Source organism: Centroberyx gerrardi, chromosome 11 (assembly GCF_048128805.1).
Source record: "Centroberyx gerrardi isolate f3 chromosome 11, fCenGer3.hap1.cur.20231027, whole genome shotgun sequence".
Taxonomy (NCBI): domain Eukaryota; kingdom Metazoa; phylum Chordata; class Actinopteri; order Beryciformes; family Berycidae; genus Centroberyx; species Centroberyx gerrardi.
This window is the reverse complement of record NC_136007.1, coordinates 6,652,921-6,669,684: the sequence shown is the minus strand read 5'-3', so window position 1 is coordinate 6,669,684 and position 16,764 is coordinate 6,652,921. Positions and strand designations below refer to the sequence as shown.

Sequence of the window (16,764 nt, the reverse complement as noted above, 5' to 3'; positions counted from 1 at the left end):
TCTCGACAAAAGATCTTGTGTTTGTGTAAATGACTTAGATTGAAAGTGATGAGATTTGTTCCAGCAGACGACTGAATTTAAATTCTGTTTTCTGAATTTGTATGGAATGATTGAATTTATTGAAGTTGAAACTGATTATAGAAATCAAACTCATGATGCTCTTACCAAGTTTTTATCCTATTAAAACCATATTGCATTGAAAGGTCCTAGATATTTAATTTTCTTTAAGATATTAAATTGATACTGGACTCTTGATTTGTTCTGACTTGTTCTGACCTGGTGTTCTACATTTAGACTTGAGACTTGACTTGAGACTTGAGCCTAAAGACTTGAGACTGACTTGGGACTTGAGCAAAGTAGACTTAGTCACCTCTGCCTTGAGGTCATTCCTTATAACTTTATTGAATTATTGAATGCAGTGGTTCTGAAACTAAAAAAAAATTAAATGGGGGTCCGTGGACCATATACGGAAGAGGATTAGGGCCAATTTTCATAGCTCAAATTTTATTTGAGCTCTGAGATTAATCACAGAATTCTGAGAATAAAGCCACTATTCTGAGTTCTGACTTTATTCTCAGAATTTTGACTTTAAACTAAAGTTCTCAGAATAAATTAAAGTCAGTTAAATTAAATTCTGAAAGTAATCTCAGAACTCACATGTGGTCCTCCTCTGCCGCACTAATGTGTTTATATTTGGGGTCCGAGACATGAACATTTTTGACTGCATTTTTACAGTTGTCGTGCTGACCTCCCACCACTAGGAGACGCACTCTGCCGTCCTAGCTCTGCGTTTGAGCCTTGACCTGTCGCCGTTTGATGATGTAGCAGGTTCAAAGACCCATGGCAACAAGCGTACAAGTTTCGTTATAAGCTAATTGACTGTTTTTTTATTACCTGTGTGCAGTCAGAATAACAATGGGACGGGAGTCAAGGTATGTAAGAATTATTATTTGCATTTGGTATATCTTTGTGTGATTTTCACCAACTCTGCAGCTACTTATCAAATCAATTTTGATAGCTAACACTAGCAAGCTAACACGTTTAGCTACCGATGCTAACATCAAACCAACTGTTCGTTTGAACGGGCTTTGGTCGCTGAATGACGGCTAGCAAACAACTTCTTCATATTCTAGTGTGTTTTCATCTTTAGTTTGTTTGCTTACGTAGCTATTCTGATGTTTATTATCTATTTAGACATTACAGGAAACGGTCTGCGTCCCGTGGCCGGTCCGGCAGTCGGTCAAAGAGTCGCTCCCCGGACAAACGGTCCAAGAAAGATGACCGGGCCGGAAACCGGGACCGGGACCGAAACAGGAGGGAGCGGTCACGGAGCCGGGAGCGTCGCAGATCACGATCCAGAGACAGAAAGAGACCCAGGTGGGTGCAAATGGAGGAGAACCCGTGTGTGTGAAAGAGAGAGAGAGAGAGACTGGGATGGCAAGAAGCAGTGAAAGAGACCGGTCTAGTCCAGTGTTGTCTGTAACGCCCTGTGTGTGTGTGTGTGTGTGTGTGCTGCAGGAGGTCCCGCAGCAGGGAAAGGAGGAGGTCCAGGAGCCGAGACAGGAGGAGGTCAAAGAGCAGGAGCCGCGGCCGCAGGTCCCGCTCCCCCAGCCCTGGCAAGAGCAGGAAAACGGATGAAAAGTGAGAATTCTTGTACACTACTCTAAAATCATCTCAAGACACCTCTGATAACCAGAATCCCTTTAATCACCAAGTATACTATATGTAGGTGCAGCTTACAGACTTTAACAGTACATACTGACACAATTGATAACAATTTAAGGTTGATTTTGCATGCCAAAACGGCCCTGTGTAGGGCCAGACAAAGTGGATTGTGGGTATGCATAGATCACAGAAGCGGCCTGTGTAGGTGATGTGCATGCCCACGAAAAATAACTACTGATATGAGTAGTGGTTATGACTGGCTACACATGGTTTTCTGTCCCAAGCCCTGCATGTTCAGATGCCCTCAATGATTAATAGTGTCATTCTTGCAGAGAGGCCAAATGCATGAAATACATTTCTGATGCACTTGCCATGAATAGTCATTGATCTTGCTGTATTTTTTTCTGAGAGTAACTTTTAGATCCTTCTCAATATCTTGCATAACCTTGATGCGTAATTTCCCAATACCGCTGTTTCTCTTACTCTGTTTTCTGTTGTCCTCTTAACAGGTCTAAGAGCAAGGAGAAGGACTGCCCCGATACCTCGTCTGACAAGAAAAAGGTTAAAGAAGAGAAGGAGGATGAGAAGGTTGAGGATGTAAGTTTCACATAGCTGGACAATGGGACAGTCTTGGAGTGACCAAGATTATAACAAATATCAAAAAAGTTGTCACTTAAAATAATCAAATCTTTTTGTTCTTCACATGAAGTGTGTACCAAAATAATAATTCCACCATGTGTACACAGTACATTCTTTAAAAATGTTTTCTGGCATGATGTAAAATGGAAATGTATGGAGATATTATTGTCTTTCTTGCACTGTGTGTGTTTTTGAAGTATGTACCAAGGTAAATTCTCTCCCCCAAAAAGAATATACTGTGTTTTGAAATTAGATTTTTCATATATTCTCTTTTTCGTCGAAGCAGCAAGATTTTGACCAGAACAAGCTGGAGGAGGAGATGAGGAAGAGGAAGGAGCGGGTGGAGAAGTGGAGGGAGGAGCAGAGGAAGAAAGCCATCGAGAACATCGGAGAGATCAAGAGAGAGCTGGAGGAGATGAAGCAGGGCAAGAAGTGGAGCCTGGAGGATGACGACGGTGAGGAAATTAGAAATAAATCTTAGAAATAACTAGTATTACTTTCCTTCAGACCTGCCAAGGACATCATTAAACTGTACTATGTATTCTGTCCTCAGTCTCTTCATTAACTCTCTGTTTCAGATGATGACGAAGAAGGGCCGGCTCCGATGGAGGCTGAGGATGACGAAGACGTGGAGGGGAAGGGCGAGAGGAAGGAGAAGGAGATAAAAGAGGAGAAGAAGGAGGAGGGGGAGGAGGAGAAGGAGCCTCCCATGGAGCAGGAGGCCGAGGAGGACGACGTGGATCCTCTGGACGCCTACATGGAGGAGGTGAAAGAGGAGGTGAAGAAGTTCAACATGGGAGCCATGAAAGGAAACGACAAGGTGAGTGCGGGCCTGGAACCATGCCCTCCGATGAAATTTTACAGTTTTCAAGGCTATGATAAACAGTTAACGTTTTGAGACACAGATGGGCAATTTCACTTACAGCCATAAGCAGCAGTTTGTCCTTAAAGGGACATTGGGAGTGTCTTGAAAACAAAGTGCTGTACAGTTTTGAAAGCCAGAAATCTCAGCACTTAGTGAAGTAATTGTTGAGTCAAGTATTGATCAATAACCCTATCAAACCCCCACAGATGTATGGTCATTTTGGGCTATGGGGTAGAAAATCATACTTATTGACCCTTTTAAGCTTTTGTTCCTTATTGGCCCACATTGTTAATCGGCCATCTACATTGACTTTAAAAAGTTACCCTTGTGTTTTTTATGCAGAATGGGTAGTCCAACCCCTTGGTATTTTTGAGATAGTAGAAAAGCTGAGAAGTACAGCACAGAAGAAGAGATTCTGCTAGGTTTGATGCTCAGACAGCAGGGTGAACTGTGAATTCAGAGGCAGGAGTCTTAAATAAAGATTTACTTACTTACTTACTTAACCACTACACCATCTTTCTGCACTGGCCACATCTTATCACTTTTATTGTCCAGTGTCAGTTTTTAGCTTCACCATCCATTTGTCTTACCGGCGCAGGTCCTAGTAAATACTGTCTTTTTGGCTGTTTTACTCCAAATTATATATTGTCTTATATATATATTTTTTCCTTCTACTTCAACAGAAGGGAGCAATGACCGTAACCAAAGTGGTGACAGTTGTTAAAACCAAGAAAGGACCGCACACTCACAAGAAGAAGGGCGAGCTGATGGAGAACGACCAGGATGCTATGGAGGTGAGTGTTTTTTCCCCCCTCAATGTTTTGTTTGTGAAGGAGGGCGCAACTTCAGGTGGTCAACATGCATTTCCCTTATACTGAGGGTTTTTCTTTCATTCATGAACAATGCGCCTCACTTCTGAAAATTGCTCAAACATTTGTGAAAACTATGTTTAGTCTGTGTCAGAAAAAAATTACTAAATTCTGGTTACTTGGTATGATCTCACCTCCCACTTCCTCCCTTCTTTCCTTGCTACCTTCTTACGCCCGATCCTCCTCTTGCTACCCCCCGCTCACCCTCCTTCCTCTGCTGTTAGACTTACTGTAATTTTCTCCCGATAAGTGCATCTGCTAATTGCCTAAAATTTAAATGATGTGTCCGCCAGTACTCGTCAGAGGAGGAGGAGGTGGATCTGCAGACGGCTCTGACAGGATACCAGACCAAACAGAGGAAGGTCCTGGAGCCCGTCGACCACCAGAAGATCCAGTACGAGTCGTACCGCAAGAACTTCTACGTGGAAGTGCCTGAACTGGCCAAGATGACTGTGGAAGGTATGTGAACAAAACTCTGGACATGTTGATTTTTGTTATGATTTACAGCCATCTAACCCCTCTCCATCTGGTTGCCTTGAACCCATCCAGAGGTGAACGTGTACCGGTTGGAACTGGAGGGCATCACAGTCAAAGGGAAGGGCTGTCCCAAACCCATCAAGACCTGGGTGCAGTGTGGTACTTCTATGAAGATCCTCAACGCTCTGAAGAAGTGAGTCTGACTGATGATATTAATCTTTGAGGTGGTTGTGAGGGACTGGGCAACTTGTTTGGGCAATGTAGTTATTGGACAATAATCCTGGAAATGGGAAATGAAGAGAGGCATTGGTAAATTTAATGAAAGGATAGCAAGGCATTCAGCTTGATTATAAAACGGCTATGAACAGCTCAATAAATACCCATTTTATCGCTCAGTTGCTTTGGTACCCTTATTTGAGCTCTACTCCTGACAACCAAGAAAAGTACCAGGGCGTGTCCATGTCAAATATTCCCTGGCAATATTACTGGAAGAATTTCCCTGTGTTGCATCAGCCTTATTGTTGAATTTCACTAGTGAGAGGGGATTTTGTAGATTTCTCAAGATATGCTTTGATGCACTGTAAAGGCATCGGCACTCATGTCTTACTCAGTCTGCTCTTTGACATGAACATAAAATTTGAATGTATTTCCCCTCTCCTAGGTCTGCCAAAAAAAGTATTCAGATTGCACTTGACACTGGCAGATGCTTAGACTGGGTTGCTCAGTACATCCAGTGAGCAACACATTGTACTGGTGAACATCTGTTTTCTCCCAACCCGACCCAGGCACAGCTACGAGAAGCCGACCCCCATCCAGACCCAGGCCATCCCCGCCATCATGTCAGGCCGTGACCTCATCGGTATCGCTAAGACCGGCAGCGGGAAGACCATAGCCTTCCTGCTGCCCATGTTCCGGCACATCATGGACCAGCGGCCCCTGGAGGAGGCCGAGGGACCCATTGGTGAGGGCCGTCCCTTTCATACTTCCTTTAGGCTTCCCTCTAACATTTACTGAAACATTTTCTCTTGGCTATATACAAACGGAAGACTGGAATAATTGAAGTGGGATAAAGACAGAAAGGATGAGCTTGGGTGGCGGGAGGAGGGGTTGGGGTGTCCTAATCCAGTGCTTTTTGAAGAACGGGTTTAGGACCCAAATGTAGGTCAAAGGAAGATTAAAATGGGCCCAACTTTATTTTGGAATAATAACCGACTGGCTCTTAAAGCTTCCAAAGTATTTCTACTGCAGTGCAGGGTAATGATGCATAAAACACCGTAATTTATTAACCTAAAACAGGTGAAATCATCTTGATCAGCCAATCCAAAAGCCTTTAAAGTCAATTTTTAATCAGTTAATGTACTTGGCCAATAAATTGTTTCTGATTTAAATAAATAAATAAATAAATAAATAAAAAAAATAAAAATTGAAAATGTGTTTCCACAGAATAATGAAAAGACAGAAAGCCGCTGCTCTAATCTTATCGTCTCTTTTCCTCCCTTCCTACAGCTGTGATCATGACTCCCACCAGAGAGCTGGCTCTGCAGATCACCAAAGAGTGTAAGAAGTTCTCCAAACCGCTGGGGCTCAGAGTGGTGTGTGTTTACGGAGGCACAGGGATCAGCGAACAGGTACACACACACACACACACACACACACACACACACACACACACACACACACACTAGCCTTCCCTGTTCATCTTATTTCTAAAGGGCTGTTTTTGGCGAAATGTGGTCCGATCGTTAGACTACAATCCATCTAACACAGCAGAGCAATGCTTTGGGTGAAGGTGAATACCGCTCAAGAATACATAATGTCAGAATACATAATGTCTTATGGTGTAGGACCGTCCAATCTATATTTGCAAACTGGGATAACTCTCTCCCAAAACCAGAAACAAGGGAAATTTGACTCATCTGTGATACAAGGTAGCTGCAGGTCCTTAAAAAGTCTTACAATAAATTATCTAAATGTAAGGCCATTAAAAGTATTAAAATATCTTAAATACAATTATTAGAGGTCTTATTTTTTCCACCATGTAATGACAAGTTTCCCTGCTCTTCATGCCTACTCTTAGGTTAATACAGAACAGGGTTAATAGTACAAATATGCATTGTGTCTGCTTTAATATATAGTTTCAGAACTTTCATTAGGGTAAAAGAGTCTTAAATTAAATTCCAGGTAGCATTACAAAGTCTTAAATTTGGCTTTCTGAAACCCTGTGATATTGTTGAGGTATGTTTAGCTTGATAATACAGTGAATTGGATCACAAGGAATAACGCTGTCTAGAGAAGGAAAAAAAACACATTGGCGGTATTTTTGTCCATTAAATAATAGTTCTGTATGAATGAATGTATGGATTTATAATGTTGGGTGTCATCTTTGCGGCGCAGATTGCTGAGCTGAAGAGAGGAGCTGAGATCATCGTGTGCACACCTGGAAGGATGATTGACATGTTAGGTGCCAACAGCGGTGAGTTTCAAACACCTGACCCTCCAGCTTCATTAGTCTATCAGGATGTCAGTGCAAATAAGCGCTCGTATTGCTAATTGCATTTGCATGGAATAAATATTACAATGTGATATAGTACATAATGAACCAAGTCAGTACCACTTACTAAACTGTTGACATTATTTGACCGCCTTGGGGATCAGTCATATCTACAAGACAGTGATGCGGTCCCTGAAGATAAGGGCAAGTACAGGTAGGTGGAACTGGTTCTGCCTCCGTGGATCCTGCTTCTCCAGGCCAGAGTCGGTGAAAATGTTCAATAGCTGTAATGAAACGTGGAAGTAGGTCGGTCAGCATTTGTTAGTATGATAAAATGAGAGAATAAGCTCAACCAGGGTTCTACAGTGTTTCTGTTTTAGTAGCATATGCTCTTGTAAATAAATTCATGCTGCCTAGAAGACTAAAAACGAGCACATGTGCAACTGGAGAGTCAAAGCACGGACAGGCATTTTCCAATTATTTTCACGGATCACGCTCCTTAATACCTTTCCTGTGGTCTTAATTATGTTTGATTATGGAGCTCATGTGGCTCCTTTTTGAATGAGTATCACTGTAGAGCCCTGCACAACATAGAGCGTTTAAAATAAATTAAATATGTGCACTTGAGATGTTTTTATTAAATAATAGCTGTTATATCTTATACTTTTATTCTGCATTCGTAAATTCTTGATTCTGCACAGTTATAATCATAAAAAGGGGTTTTGTTCTTTCCACACATGCGAGGTAATCTCTAATATGTTTCCCTTGTAGGTGAAAAGGCGCTTGGTCAGATAATGCTTGATGTGGCTCCATCTCTTGTATTGTATCTTGAGGCTGTTTTCTGACTTTACAGGTCCCACATGCGCCTGAGATGGTACGCAAGACCAGAGAAGCAAAAAAGAAAAACATTTTAAAATAATAAAAAAAAAACTGGCCACTTAAATGTACAAACAAAAGAATATGATGCATTTAGGATGCCTTGTTTTGCTCTAAAGTAGTGTTACATAGTCTAATCTTGGAAAGGGTTTTCTGTGTTCTTCACATTAGTTGATGTGTTTTTAAAATAGGTAGGATCTGTCTGAGGACCCAACCCTACTTGAGGTGAACGGTTTTCCCTCTGCTCCTCTCCCTTGGTGTGTAGGTCGCGTCACCAACCTGCGCAGAGTGACATACGTGGTGGTGGATGAAGCAGACAGGATGTTCGACATGGGCTTCGAGCCGCAGGTGGGTGTTGCCTAGATCCATACATCAACATAGACAGATTTTCATAATTCTCGATGCTTAAAGCTGCACTAGGCAGTTTTGTACATTGGCAGATTAAAAACGTGTATGAGTAAACAAAATAAACTAACCTCCGAGTGTCGTCTGTTTCCTGCACCAGGTGATGCGTATCGTGGACAACGTGCGTCCGGACCGTCAGACGGTCATGTTCTCAGCCACCTTCCCCAGAGCCATGGAGGCTCTCGCCCGCAGGATCCTGTCCAAGCCCATCGAGGTGCAGGTGGGAGGCCGCAGCGTGGTCTGCTCCGACGTGGAACAACACGTGGTAAACAGTCTTCATCTCTCTCTCACTGACAAGGATTTGTTAGGAAGGTTAGATTTTTTTCTGGTGGTCTGGTGGCCAGGATGGTGAGTTTGTGAACTCTAGGGCCTTTTTGTCTAATGTTTGACCACCAAAATATTACATTGCCCTATTTTTGACAGTATTTAGTTTTTCCGATCGAAATTAGACTAGAAAAGAATATGAATCGAGCAGAAACCTGTGTGAACTCATTAGTTGGTAGCCTAGAGTATTTACTCTTTATCCCAAAACATAACTAAAACTGTGAAATGGATCTTTAGGGAAATTAGCATATTATGCATTATAAAATGAAATAAAATAACACATTTTGTTGACTTGACAACAGTTTTGTAAAACCATGTTCCTTTTTTATGGGTCCATATTTGCATAACTACTCTGTAACGTCCAGCTCTAGCGAACCTTGAGAATCTTTTTCATTTACTTTTTGGTACCACAATCAAGTGAGATTTAAACTTTCTGAAGTACTTCTATTTGTAAAATTGGTGGTTCTCCCACTGCTGCTGCTGATTAATGAGGACGAGAACTTCCTTATAATTTGGACTTGTGTTGACATTTTACACTGATGAACAAAATGTTTAATTCAGTTTCCCCTTTCTCTCTCCCTCGCTCTCTTTCTCTTTGTTTCTGCAGCTGGTGATTGAGGAGGACAAGAAGTTCCTGAAGCTGCTGGAGATCCTGGGTCACTACCAGGAGAAGGGCTCGGTCATAATCTTCGTGGATAAGCAGGAACACGCCGACGGACTGCTCAAAGACCTGATGAAAGCCTCCTACCCCTGCATGTCTCTGCACGGAGGTACCGGCTTTGATTTGGATTAGGGATGCACCGATACCACTGTGTGATGCTTTATTGATTCCTGTAGGGGAATTCTCTCTTCACTTACCCCTCCTCCAGCGAGGTCGGAGGTCAGTTATGGAACAAAGCTCCTGGAGCCGGTAGGGATTCAGTGTTTTACTAAAAGACTGTCTCTCTAACCACTAGCACATCCTGCTGCCTACTTTTCACTGCTGTGGTGGATATAACATCTCAAATGATAAGCAGCCATAGTTTTCTCCTATTTCTAAACCTACTTTCTAGGCATGTTTTTGCTTTATTGGACAGTTTACAGTAGAGAGACAGGAAAGCTGGGCAAGAGAGAGGGGGATGACATGCGATAAAGGTCCCAGGTCAGATTCTAACCCAGGGTATTGTGGGTACATGGTGTGTGCCACCAGGACTCCCTATCACCCATTTCATAGAGTGAGAGGATGGTTTCAAATCTTTTTCACACGTAGTTTATATTACAGAGTTTGGGGTTCAATTCCTTGAAAAACTGTGCACTGTGTTGTAATTAGTACCACAGTTAAATGGGATGATTGTCCTTTCAATAGTCACAAACCTTTTTATTTTTGCCTTTTATATTTTCTAAGAGTCCTGGAAAAGGGAATATGGAAAACGAGTAGCACTCCCAAATCTTTGGTCTTTCATATATTTCCATCCTCTCCTCCTCCTAGGCATCGACCAGTACGACAGAGACAGCATCATCAACGACTTTAAGAACGGAGCTTGTCGTCTGATGGTGGCCACGTCAGTAGCAGCCAGAGGCCTGGACGTCAAGCAGCTGATCCTGGTGATCAACTACAACTGTCCCAACCACTACGAAGACTACGTCCACCGGGCCGGACGCACGGGAAGAGCCGGCAACAAGGTCAGTCAGTTCAAATTCAACTCAAAATCTTTTATTCGTACAGGGTTGGGCGTGCTGAGGGAGCGTTTTTGGACACAGCGTTCATTTTTATTGTCTGAAATGGACTGGTTAGCTCCTGTTAATGGCTCTAAATTCCTTTTGAGAGTTCATAGCAATTAAATAAGAATCACACTCTTTCATTTAAAAATAATCACGATCAACCGATTATACGATCATCGGCACAGACCTACATATGATTTAGCACTGTCCACTAGCTTTTTCCCCACAGAGGGTATGTACAGAATACAAATATGACTTATAATTTTTAGACCATTGGATGGTACACAGTAGAGAGTGATGAGAGGAGAGAGACAGGAAAATTACATGCAACAAAGACTGAGTCAGTAACAAAAAAATCATGTGGAAATTAAATGTTATCCAGCTGCTTCAATATTATCCAAATAATTGAAGTTTGACCAGTTGCACATTTTACTGTGACACAAAATTCATCTGTGTTTGTGTAGAGTTTAAATCTTCATCCTCTCTGTCCCGTGTCTTCCTCTCAGGGCTTTGCCTACACCTTCATCACGGAGGACCAGGTTCGCTACGCCGGTGACATCATCAAGGCCCTGGAGCTGTCCGGCTCCCCTGTCCCCCCCGAACTGGAGCAGCTCTGGGCCTCCTTCAAAGACCAGCAGAAAGCGGTAAGATGAGTGAAGGAGGGATACTAGAGGGGTGGTGTGTGTATGCGAAGTACTTCCGTGCCGATATGAAACTTTCAGAGTACGATTATCTTGATATACGATATTATCTTAATAATTATTAAAAAAGATGAAAACTTTAAAAACAGTACTGTAATATGCTTCAATTACTTTCAATTACGAATTTATCACATCAATCACAAGACGACTTTTTTTCTTAAAAAACAAAATTATAAAAGGCTGGTTTAGCTTATAGAAACTGTAAGGATATTTTAAACAACACAAATAAAAATCCAAATAATAGCATCTAATAAATGCGTCTCCACTCACACCAATTTATTAGAGGGCTGCCAATTTTGGGGAAAATAAATCAATGATGACAGATGAGAGAGGCGGTGGTCACGGTAATAAAAATTGTTGGCAGTGTCATAACTGTTTTTTGTATAGTAATACCGGTTATTATCCCATCCCTAGTGCCAAGGCTGCATTCAATTTCTCAAAGCTTTGCACTTTATTCGCACAATATTAGGATGGGAGCGGGAGGTTCCTGTTTTGAATTTTTAAAAGTCGGTAAACTGTGCTCTCCTCGGACCTAGATTTCTTCTTCTTAAGTGTCCGGTGGGATGGAGGTGGTGAAATGTTTCAGCCATTGTTGGCGAGTCCAGCTTTCTCTGGACGGAGCGCTTGTTCACTGTGGTTTAGGTGAAGGTTTTACATTTCGCTCCCAAGTTTCAATTTGTCACTTGCTTTGTACCGAGAAGATTTCCCACCAGTGACCATACCCAATACCTGAAATTAATTTGGGCAAATAGGGTGAATCTATAGCCTCTCAATTAGTAGGGGTGTAGTAGGTCTTCTCCGTTGCAGCCCCAATTTGTGATTTAGACACTCTTAAGAGAAAAAATCTTGCCTAGTGCAGCTTTAAAATAAGTCAAAATTAAGTATAAGTTCTTCACTTTTTGTCTGTCTTTCTCTCCCACTCTCTCTTTCCTGCCCTTTCTCCTCTCCCTCCCTTCATCCATCCGTCCAGGAGGGTAAAACCATCAAGAGCAGCAGCGGCTTCTCAGGAAAAGGCTTTAAGTTCGACGAGACCGAACACGCTCTGGCCAATGAGAGGAAGAAGCTGCAGAAAGCCGCTCTGGGGCTGCAGGACTCCGATGATGAGGATGGAGCCTTGGATGTGAGTAACCGTACCATGTGTGATTCAACTTCTGCTTTGCCACACAGTCATAAAATTGGTAATAAAAGTTAAAAATAGACACATGTACAATGATCATGGATTTAACAACACTTTGTTGCATATAATTTAACACTGCCCGCTATCTTTTTTTTTTCTGTGCAGAATACAAATATGACTTATTATAATTTTAGACTATATTTAATTGCATTTCTGCTTAATTGGATGGTACACAGTAGAGAGTGATGAGAGGAGAGAGACGGGAAAATGACATGCAGCAAAGACTGAGCCAGTAACAAAAAAATCATGTGGAAATAAATGTTATCCAGCTGCTTCAATATTATCCAGATAATTGAAGTTTGACCAGTTGCACATTTTACTGAGACACAAAATGGACCTTGGTTCCCCCAGCCTTCCAACCTTCCAACCTAATATCACCTGCCGTACCTTCCTCCCTCCCAGATTGACGAGCAAATCGAGAGCATGTTCAACTCCAAGAAGAGGGTGAAGGACCTGTCTGCTCCCGGTTCGGCCGGCGGGCCGGCGGGCGCCATGGCCGCCGCGGCAGCCGCCGCCGGGGGGCTGACCAGCCTCGGGGCTCCCTCCGCCGGAAACATCCAGAAACTGGAGATGGCCAAGAGGCTGGCGCTCAGGATCAACGCTCAGAAGAACCTGGGTGCCGAGGCTCAGGTAGGTTCGGTAGAGATGGAGTGTATTAGTGCTGGAGTGTCTGTTTATTGCAGATGCACAATGCCAGTGCTGTGAATGATAGTATTTTTATGTGTGTAAATATTTACTGATATTTGGTAGAGCATGTGTGTAGTAGGGTTTCACTGATATGGGTTTTTCAAGGCCGATACCTATATTTTTATATTCAAGCTGCCAATAGCGGCGATTTTGTGTATCTTTAAATTTGTAATTCCTTGGTCATTTTCTGCACTTTACATGGTTCATTTCATGTGTCTTGCATGTTTTCTATTGTCTGTTGTCGGTTTGTGTCGTGTTTTATGCCTTGCAGCGCCCAACTTTCCCATTTTCCCCTATGTGACTAATAAAGTCTTGACCTTGAGCTGGCTTTCTCTCCCTGGACAGGACGTGATGCAGCAGGCCACCAACGCCATCCTGCGCGGCGGCACCATCATGGCTCCCTCGGTGTCGGCCAAGACCATCGCAGAACAGCTGGCGGAGAAGATCAACGCCAAGCTGAACTACACTCCGGTGGAGAAGCTGGAGGAGGAGCGGCAGGCGGCCGAGCAGGCGGAGACCGTCAAGAGATACGAAGAGGAGCTGGAGATCAACGACTTCCCTCAGGTCGGCAGCACAGAGAGAAGGGCTTTCTTAACAAATGTCCCAAAAGTCCTGCATATTTTTTATTTTACTGTGTTAATAGGCTTTCATCACATTGTGGGGGGAAAAATGTTTCTGTATGCCAATTCAGTGACTCAAAAATTATTTTGATTAATCGTTTAGTCTATAAAATGTCAAAAATAATGACAAATGCCCATCACAAGTTACCAGAGTCAAAATGAAGACTTAAAATTTGGGTTTTTTGGCTGCTGGTCACGCCAAATAAGCAAAGTATTCATTTTATAATGATATGAAACGGAGAAGCATTTTTGAAGCTGTAACCAGCAAATGTTTGATATTTTTGCTTGATAAATGACTAAAACGATCGATTATCAAAATGATTATCGATTAATTTTCTGTCAATCAACTGTTTCAGCACTACCACTAGCTGCAAGTTAGCTCATTATCGTGCAACTTTGCCCTCAGAAGTGCCTATTTAAGAAAAATAAGAGACTAAAATGTAGAATCTCAAGGTACTCCTGAAGGAATATTTCACTTTTACACAAAATTTTGTTTTTGTGCATGCTCAGTACAACGTGACTACATCAACTGTCACCTCTCACTGTATCTGAAAGGAGTTTTCACTCACTGAAGGATGATGGGCTTTTCTTGGATAGAAAATATTTAAGGGATGGTTCTGGATTTTTTTCTGGGTTTTTTGTTGCTGAAAATTTGGCACCAACCTACTGTTTGCATTTGGTAGTAACTGTAACGGAAGTGTGGAAGTAAAATAGCTGAATATTGTTTGTTCTGTTCTCCCTCAGACGGCCAGGTGGAAGGTGACGTCCAAAGAGGCTCTGCAGAGGATCGGTGAATACTCTGAAGCCGCCATCACCATCAGAGGAACCTACTTCCCTCCAGGCAAAGAGCCCAAGGAGGGAGAACGCAAGATCTACCTGGCTATTGAAAGTATGCATCAGGGAAATTACTTCTCAGGGTTGTTTTTTAAAGAATTTCATGATTTTTGAACTCACAACTCCAATTCTGTTTTTCAAGGGAGACTGGGCAGCTCATTAATCTCCATTAATCTTTATCTGAAACAATCTAATGGAGATTCCCATTTTCCTGTGTTTGATGGAAGTGTGTATGCTGTGTATTGATGTTGGTGTTTGTTTTCTAGGTGCAAATGAACTGGCCGTGCAGAAAGCCAAAGCGGAGATTACCAGGCTAATCAAGGAAGAGCTCATCAGATTAGTAAGTACTATCCTCTGCTGCTTGAAAACAGAGATGCACCGATATGATACTGGCTTTGGATATCGCACTGACACTAGATATCTGTACCAGAATTTGCCTGTTATTAAATTTTGATGGAAAGAATCACACGTAACATGTTAAAAATAGAAGCACAGCAACTTGATTTCCTAGCTTTCTATGTTTTGGATCTCCCTAGTTGAGAAAAATGAAAGATTCCGTCATTTTTTCCCCCCAAAAACTAATAATAATAATCTGAAGATATATTGTCCATAAAAAGCTCTACATCAGATCAGTATTTTGTGTTGCCCCGTATATGGTTTAGTGTTCTGAATCAGCAGTGGAAAAGGTATCGTGTGTCTCTGTTTGAAAACATCTGCTTCATTTTTGCCTGGATCAAGTTCTGTTGCTTCTGATGTAAATCGTCCGAATCTCTGCGGCGCTGATGTCTCTCAAATATTAATGGAAAACATACGGGGCAGCTACACGGCAAATATCAATGAAAGATGCCGCTCATTGTGTGTTTTTTTTTTTTTATATATATATATTATTCTTTTTCTCCTCACAGCAAAATTCCTACCAGCCGACCAGCAAGGGCCGATACAAAGTGCTGTAGAGGAAGAACCGAGGCTCGTCAAGAAATCTCCCGTCATCTCTACAGCTTCACTGGATTCGTTGCAGAATATTTTAATCTATTTTTTTTTCAATGTTGTTTCCCTCAATTACCTTACTTTAGTGTATGATTTTGTTTTAACCCCCCCCCCCTTCCCCCTAAATTTCTTCTATGCTTCATTTGAGTTACCAGTGATTTTATACAAAACCATGCAAATTATTTGATCCAGTTTTCACGTTCAATGTCACTTTACCATCTGAAATCAAACTACGCTCAAACTTTGAGCTCCTTGTTTCGTTTATCTGCAGCGTGTCTCTGAATGTAAGATACTTTCATTCAATGTTTAAATATTTTCAGTCTGTTTTCACTCTGTCATCTGTACAAGTAACAGATAAAGCGTAGTCTTTATGAAGAAACCCAGTGATGTAAGATGTTTTTACTTTTCCTCACAATAAAACAATGTGTTGCTAAGGAAATAAACACGCTGTGTCCAGTTGTCTGCGTTTAAGCAACATTATAGCTTGAATTACAAAGATTCAGGAGAAAATTGTTTGCTCTCACTTTGAATTATTAATAGCCTGTCGTTTTATATTATTTATCAGCAGCAGAAAGTGCTGCATGGTCGCCTGTGAAACTGAATTATGGCTCCATTTCAAGTGTAAATTCATGCAGGCTTGTTTGGTGCGAACAAACAGTTGTGGATTATGAATTAAAAACAAGGATGGGATGTGAAAGTGGTTACAGGGGGGAGGAAAACCTCTTTGCATTCCCGTTTGGACATCTGCGCATGCTCAGACTGCGCTCCCGTCTTATTAATTTTTAATGGCAAATGGCTGCGTTTCTTATCCAAACCTCTGGAGCTTGGAAATAACGCCGTAAACGCGCCGTTTACTGTCGTTTACAGCGAACCAGTCTGCTGTAGTAATTTAATGATAGTCGATGTGTTTGCGGTGCTTTTGGAAAAATGGATCGACTCACGCTTTGAGGGATGAAAGATCATTTTTTCTGCGTAACCCTTTCCGCCCCGTGATCTGCGAACAATCGAGGTACAGTAGTGCTAATGTTGGTGGCATGGGGTTTTTAATTCACTATCTGGCCCAGATGTAAGCAGTCAAATTGGATGTGTGTGTCACTTCTGTGTTCCTTTGTCAGGCTTTTTAAAACCGTTTCAGTAAAACCCTTATTTTGGCGAAAACGACGCTTTTAGAGAGGCTGCTTGTAAGCATTAAATTCTGATTGTTGTGTTATACAGGAGAAAGTGACATGGATCAGAAGATTTTGTGATCTTGATGCAAAGATGCGGAACTCCTGTGTATATTTTTTGTGAATGAAATTTACTACAGTGTCTGTCGCCTATGTGATAGTAAAGTACACTCCCCCTCTGCAGAAGAGACCAGTATCATCAGCAGCAGTCTGGACAGTTTGTCCTTTGCCTTGTAAAGTACTTCTGCCCTGGATTTGGTTATTCATTATGAGCACTGTG

At 42.0% G+C, this 16,764-nt stretch overlaps 1 protein-coding gene across 2 annotated transcripts; it reads left to right on the top strand.

Moving 5' to 3' along the window:
- Positions 1-816: 816 nt before the first annotated feature.
- ddx46 (DEAD (Asp-Glu-Ala-Asp) box polypeptide 46) lies at positions 817-15,755 on the top strand. 2 transcript variants are annotated; one of them, XM_071902355.2, is made up of 23 exons: positions 817-932; positions 1,195-1,377; positions 1,519-1,641; positions 2,175-2,262; positions 2,591-2,759; positions 2,883-3,124; positions 3,853-3,963; positions 4,332-4,497; positions 4,588-4,708; positions 5,301-5,476; positions 6,022-6,143; positions 6,910-6,988; positions 8,148-8,230; positions 8,388-8,552; positions 9,219-9,381; positions 10,080-10,273; positions 10,819-10,956; positions 11,984-12,133; positions 12,593-12,820; positions 13,223-13,441; positions 14,242-14,386; positions 14,598-14,671; positions 15,237-15,755. In XM_071902355.2, exons 1-23 carry the CDS (start codon positions 916-918, stop codon positions 15,282-15,284), a joined length of 3,204 nt encoding a protein of 1,067 aa, XP_071758456.1. In that variant the 5' UTR covers positions 817-915; the 3' UTR covers positions 15,285-15,755. The 2 variants fall into 2 exon arrangements, with proteins under 2 accessions (XP_071758456.1, XP_071758455.1); XM_071902354.2 differs by having other exon boundaries at positions 2,588-2,759.
- The last annotated feature ends 1,009 nt before the right edge of the window (positions 15,756-16,764 follow it).

Coding starts and splice junctions, on each gene's coding strand:
- ddx46 (XM_071902354.2), top strand. Junction 3,125..3,852: donor CCATGAAAGGAAACGACAAG/GTGAGTGCGGGC, acceptor CTACTTCAACAG/AAGGGAGCAATGACCGTAAC. Junction 4,498..4,587: donor GGCCAAGATGACTGTGGAAG/GTATGTGAACAA, acceptor GAACCCATCCAG/AGGTGAACGTGTACCGGTTG.